Source organism: Berghia stephanieae, chromosome 4, assembly GCF_034508935.2.
Source record: "Berghia stephanieae isolate SIO BIC M18660-M18661 chromosome 4, UCSD_Bste_1.3, whole genome shotgun sequence".
Classification (NCBI taxonomy): domain Eukaryota; kingdom Metazoa; phylum Mollusca; class Gastropoda; order Nudibranchia; family Aeolidiidae; genus Berghia; species Berghia stephanieae.
Window position 1 is genome coordinate 33,885,903 of NC_088363.1, and position 6,930 is coordinate 33,892,832.

Sequence of the window (6,930 nt, forward strand, 5' to 3'; positions counted from 1 at the left end):
TTATAATCACCCGATAAATAAATTTGATGAATTATAAAACAACAAAAAACAACTTGTTCTGTGAAAAACACAGTAATACCCTTTCATTGCCTAACAAATGATATTTTATCAGGTGAATATGAAAAACACGGCAACTTTTCACCCTTTTTTATTCCTCAATCAATTCAAAAGGATCAGAATCTGACCCATGCTCACTACAATGACCAGCAAACTTTCCATATTGATATTTGCCATTTTCTTCAGTAGCAGTCTCATCGTCATCATCTTCCTCAAGATCTATGATATCCACAGATTCTGGATCTAATGAATCCACGGATAAATTCAATTCATCCTCCTCATCATCAAAGTTTTCTTTTTTCAATTTTATCTTCTTGTTTCTGGAATTCTTGACATTTGATTTAGCTTTTTCAATATTATGACAAGTGAAATCCAATTCCTCTTCAATCACTTCATTTGCCACATCAGGCACAGACTGATCACTTTCCTTATTGTTTTTCTTATAATGTTTATGTTCGTCATTATTTGGAGATACAGACGGACAACAGGGTACATTTCTATCATTGGACTTGCATACAGGTTTATCTTTCGTGGCAGGGTTCAGAAACCCTTTAGATTTACCTTTACTCTTATTCTTGGCAATAACTGCATTTTGCACCAAAACACCACTTTCCGTTTCATTATCTTTATCTTTTAATTCATTTTGGCCAACTTCATTTCCATTACATAGGTTATCAATATTTGCGTTATTTACTTCTTTCTTATTGTCATGTGATATTGTGTCAATTTTCCCCTGCTCGTCGCTTACTGTCTCTTTAATGTAGGTGTCACTGCAAATTAGAGACGCTGTAGTGTCTTGCTTACTTTTATGTAACTTTTTATTGTTATACACAAATTGCTTTTCTTCTGCTTTCTTCAATCCATGAAATAATGCTTTTTGTTCTTTGCCATCTTTTCTCTTTGATTCAATCTTAGAAAATATTTCTTTGCTATATTCTTGATCACTCTTCTTTGCTTTTTCTTTTTTCTGCTTTTTGATTACAGGCGTTTTTTCACAATTCAAATCATTCTTTTGTTTGCTTGGTGACTTGACAGATTTATCCTGATTGCTAGAGTCATTGGGATCTTTATTTTCTTTTTCAGAATCAAAGTTTGGATCATTGTGCTGCACGTTAGTTGAAGGGTCCAATTTCTCCAATGCTTTTTTCTTAGAAGTTATCTTATGTGGGTTCAATTTTTTCTTCTTGTTGGTAGAAAGAGACAAGCTTTGTCCATTATCATCATCATCATTTTTTCTCTTTTCATTTTTCAACAGATCTTTATTTTCAGTTATACATCCAGTGGTCCCTGACATTTTCTGATCAGATATATTTGTTTCATTGATCCCTGATGCACCCTCACCATCAGAACAATGACTCTCACCCTCTGTGTTTTTCTGCATGCCCTTTGGTGGCATCAATTCCATTGTAAAGATGTTCGGATCAAATGTTACCCCACTCTGTGCTTTGCCTTTTTCATTTTCCTCGGTGCTACAATCAATTTCAGAATCAGAGTCAGACGTAGGCAACTGTTGATTCTTTTCCTTTCCCTTTTGTTCATTGTTGAGATGTAATGCATTTTTTTCATCTCTCCCAGGGTCTAAACGGCGGGACTTTTGTGGTAGATATTCAGCATCATCTGAAAGTATGAAGGAAATCACAATCACAAATTATATTTTTTAATGCTGGTCAATATGTACTTTTTATGGTAAACAGTAAGTTCTCCTCACCAAAATGTTTTCGCGTCCTTAATATTAATTTTTAATTAATACATTTCACCATTTATTCAATCCATTTAAAATTCATTTTATGCCTGCTGGTTTCACTTTTTACAATAATATCTATTTTATGATAATATTATTAAATAATAATGATATGCAAAATGTACAAATGTGTTACTTTTATGTCACAATGCTAACATGACATAAAGATTTTGAAGTTAGAAATTTGATCCACCCCAAATTACTTAATCCATCTCAATATATCTGTGTCATTTGGACTTACAGTTCATAATCTAGACTTAAAATTGAATTTCCAGAAATTGGTTACTCATCATCCAGATGGAGGGGGTGGGTAACAGCTTAACTCAGCAACCCCTTAAGCTACTGATTAACCGAATATTTCATTTTACCACTTACAATGAGTTAAAAAAAGCTTTATTGTTGGTCAATAAATCAGCCTTGCTTGAGTGAACCGTCTTCTAATTTAATTGTCACAACTTGACCAAGACAAAAATTAATTTAAAATCACAATAATATTTCATCTTGTAACAAAGTCAATTGATATTGAGTATGATCAGTACCATTCTTTGAGCACATTTGAAATAACTTAAAAGTAAACGAGTCAAAAACAGAACTCACAATCACAACCATCCATAGGAATCAAGATAACTGGAAAAGTAAGAAAATTAGGAAACCTCATCAACGAAAACGAAGATATCCATCAAAGAAAATTTTTGCTCAACGGGCATTCCAGTCCCTCAGAAACATTTGGAACCGTGATTTCATCAGTCAACAAAGAAAAATCCAACTTTACGAAGCACTTGTCCTGCCCATACCCCTCTACAACTGCGGCACATGGGGACTAACAAAATCAAACTTAGAAAAATTAAACGCACTACACAGAAAACATCTAAGAACAATGTTAGGAATATATTGGCCAGATAAAATATCAAATGACGAACTATACGAACGCTGCCAAAAGAGACCAATCAGCGACACCATCAAATACCAAAGATGGAAACTTTTCGGACATATTCTTAGGCGAGACGAGTCAATCCCTGCACAAACGGCCATGGAGGAATACCTGTCACAGAATGGCAAAAAGTACGCTGGCAGAACACCCACCTCACTCCCAACATCACTAAATCAAGATCTTCAACAGTACTACAAACAACACCTAGACTCATCACAACACGACCAAACAGTCAGCACCCAGCAAAATCAAGAACCATCTCTTCCAAGACACCTCCATACCAACAAAGACCTCTCTCAACTAAAACTACTGGCACAGGACAGAGAGAAATGGAGAACCATCTCTATAGAAATCGTTAGATCCACTTGAACAAAAACAGTTCACGGCAAGCGCCATTAGGACTGCGATGCCTTATTATTATGATCAGTACCCAGACGAGTGACAATTATTGCAAGATGTTTGTTATGGCATCGTGTCTGAGAATTGTACTGTACAGGCATTACTCCACTTGACTCGAGTGTAAATGATTAATCAGTTATTGACAGTTATGGATAGCATTAGGGTGCTAGTACAAGGAAGCAAAATAGATGTCTGTAATGAATGAAATGGAAATGTGAATTTATGTCTGTCAAGAGAATAACTCAATTATTAATAGCTTAATTTTATTATTGATGCGAGGAAAAGTAGCTGCTGTTGATTCATAAAGAAAGTGCCTAATGTGGTTAAGAAAATTGAGCAAATAATAATAATAGCAAGACGAAAATTGGTCATCTATTATTTCTTAATCTAAATGTTATTCAAAATCGACTCAATTCTGAACATTTGTATTCGAGGGCGTAGAGATTTGTTGAATGTGGCAGCCATTTTTGGTGTTCAGGCTAAAATAGTGTGATAATCTTCGCTTGAAGGTGTCTAAATCTGTTGTGTTCACACATGATTCAGGAAGAGCATTCCTGTCTTTGATGGTACAGGGTGCAAATGACCTACTTGAATACGTTTGAATTTGCAGATCAGTGTATTTAGTGTTTTTGAGAGGGTTTTTCCGCTGAATGCGTGAATTTCGTTATATGTCTAGTTGTTCTGGTGCTGTTAAAGAAAATATTAATAACAAGACTGACTGATTTTACCTTCAGAAAAGTCTGTGCCATCTGAACCATCGCATGTTGCAATAGCCATTTCAATTTCTTTCAACATGGCATCAGGTGATGACAAAATGTTCTTTCCAATGTTCCTTTTCACTTTCTTGGACTTTTTCTTACTGCCCACAACTGGATAATGAAATACATCACGAGAAAAACAATAAACATTTAAGGTAAAATTTAAAACAAAATATCAGGGAGTGTTTGATGCAGTGAACAATTGCACACATCAACAGGTCTGCAGTACAGTGGAAAACATTTATAACAGGCCCGGTTATAACAGGGATCGGGTATAACAGGTATTTTTCAAATCCCCGTTTTTTATCTCTCTGTCTCCATTAAAAATTATCAGTTATAGCATGGCCTCACTTGAACCAAATCGGCTATAACAGGGACAATGCCTTTTCACACGGGAACAATCAAGAAGGAAAACTGCTAAATTTTAGGCCTTGTCGCACGGTGAGGAACATAGATAACTCTCTCTCTCTCTCTCATCGTTGTAGTCATCGTCATAGTAATGGTAGTAATAGAAGTAGTGATAGTAGAAGTTGTAGTAATAGTAGTAGTAGTAGTAGTAGTAGTAGTTGTAGTAGTAGTAGTTGTAGTAGTAGTAGTTGTAGTAGTAGTCATAGTAGTAGTAGTGGTAGTAGTAAGTAGTAGTAGTAGTGGTAGTAGTAAGTAGTAGTAGTAGTAGTAGTGGTAGTAGTATAATAAAGTTTGAAATAAATAAAAAAAGGTAAACAAAGAAGAAAAAAAAAGTTATATCTCGATCAAGGAATTTACCCAATGGAAACCGTACGGTGCTCTTATTGGCTAACCAACCAGCGGCCTCGATGAGAAAAATATCCGCCATTGAGACATTGGCTGGGAATCGCGTTACTATAGTAAACAAGCGCTGATCGGCCGTTCATGAAATCTAAGAAAATAACTTCCTGCTCGCTCGTTTAACTCAAAATTATTCAAAACGATGTCTCTAAAATGATATAAATGTGACTTCTTAAGGTTTTCTTCACGGTCAAAACCACACAACATTCTATTAATGATTACGTCCTAGGCAAAAAAGAATATTGACAGGTCGACCGAGAGTTGAACTCGTCAGACGACCAACATCAATGCGAAGTGTAGAGAGAGTCAAGCTCTTGTTTGTCTTGTCCTGTTCTATATTATAGAGAAAAGGATAAATAGTATAGCCTCGTTGTGAGTGGTTGCGTGTCATAGTCATGTTTTTAAATTGTTTCTGTTGTTTATGTGTGTAGTGATGATGTGGTGGTGGTTGTAGTTGTAGTAGTAATGGTAATGATATGGTGGTGGTGGTGGTTGTAATAGTAGTGGTCGTGATGATGATGTGGTGGTGGTGGTTGTAGTAGTAGTGGTCGTGATGATGATGTGGTGGTGGTGGTTGTAGTAGTAGTGGTAATGATGCGGCTATGTGGTCTAGTAGTATGACACTCGCTTTCGGATCGGAAGGTCCTGGGTTCAAAGCCTCGCGCTCGACGCATAGTTGAGTCCTTGGAAAAGGCTCTTTACTCACATTCTCTCACCGTACTCAGGTGTAAAATGAGTACCTGGCCGTTAACAGAGTTGTCTGTCCGAAAAATTGTAATATCGCCTAACAGGCGTCATGTCCCGTCCTACATGTTAAATGTTGACCAGGGACCCCATGTAAAGCGCCAAAAATCTAATAATGTTGGCATAGCACCACTAAAAAAGGAAGGACATCTCATTTCAGACCCCAAAGAGCAGGCAGAGATCCTTAACAAACAGTTCCAATCTGTCTTCGGTGAGGGAAAAGAATTTTCAAATGCAGAGTTCCTTAACAAGACATCAATGAAGACCACCAGCAGTCCTATAATGAATGACATTACCATCACAGAAGAAGGAGTAATGAAACTACTACTTAAACTTAACCCCCACAAAGCCAGTGGTCCTGACAACCTATCCCCCCACATCTTAAAAGAATTGGCTCCAGAACTTGCCCCAGGCATCACAGCCATCTTCAAGTCCTCCTTGGCTTCAGGTGTAATACCATCAGATTGGAGAAATGCCAATGTAACACCCGTTTTTAAGAAAGGAGAACACTACGACCCAGCAAATTATAGGCCCATCTCCTTGACATGCATCATCTGCAAACTAATGGAGCACATCATCGTCAGCAACATCATGAACCACTTTGAACAACACAATGTACTAACCGAATACCAACACGGTTTCAGACGTTTGCGATCTTGCGAAACCCAACTGCTGGAATTTACGGAAGAACTGACAACCAATCTGGAGAAGGGACTCCATACAGACGTCCTTATCATGGACTTTGCCAACGCCTTTGACCGTGCGAATCACAGCCTACTTATGCACAAGATTTGTCGTTACAGCATACAGGGCACAACCCAATCATGGATTAAGAACTTCCTACATGACCGCCAGCAAGCTGTTATTGTTAATTGGATGTCGCTCGACTGAAGTACCTGTTAGATCGGGTGTCCCTCAGGGATCTGTCTTAGGACCCTGTCTATTCTTGGCATACATTAATGACCTGCCATTTAATCTAACCACAACAGCCAGACTCTTTGCAGACGATACTGCAGTCTACAGCACTGACAGTGACAAACTGCAAGCGGATCTGCGTCAACTAGAAATATGGGAAGAAAGCTGGGATGTGAAGTTCCACCCAGCGAAGTGCGAATCAATGTCCATAACAAGATCAAAAACACCCACGATAACTGAATACCACTTACATGGACATACATTGGAGACAGTGAATGTTGCAAAATATCTTGGTGTTAGCATGAAAAAAGACCTAACATGGGATGAGCATATTAACAAGATCACAAGTAAGGCAAACAAAACACTGGGATTTTTAAGGTGTAACTTAAAATTTAGCTCCTCGAAAATCAAGGAAAAGGCATACAAAACATTTGTAAGACCTGTTCTGGAATATGCTTCCACTGTTTGGGATCCCCACACCCAAAAATACATCTCAAAAATAGAATCAGTGCAAAGAAGAGCTGCATGCTACGTCCTGAACAGACATCACAACACCTCAAGTGTATCAGACATGCTGG

The 6,930-nt window shown here is 37.5% G+C and overlaps 1 protein-coding gene across 2 annotated transcripts in view; it reads right to left on the bottom strand.

Annotated features, from left to right (window-relative positions):
- The window catches only part of LOC144970456 (uncharacterized), a 26,399-nt gene continuing 19,469 nt past the window's right edge, over positions 1-6,930 (bottom strand). For both annotated transcript variants that reach the window (XM_078910122.1, XM_078910123.1), the window contains exons 14-15: positions 3,857-3,997; positions 1-1,674 (exon numbers count right to left, since the gene is read on the bottom strand). In XM_078910122.1, the coding sequence (XP_078766248.1) occupies positions 149-1,674; positions 3,857-3,997 (1,667 nt within the window). In that variant the 3' untranslated portion in view covers positions 1-148. The remainder of the gene's footprint in view (positions 1,675-3,856; positions 3,998-6,930) is intronic.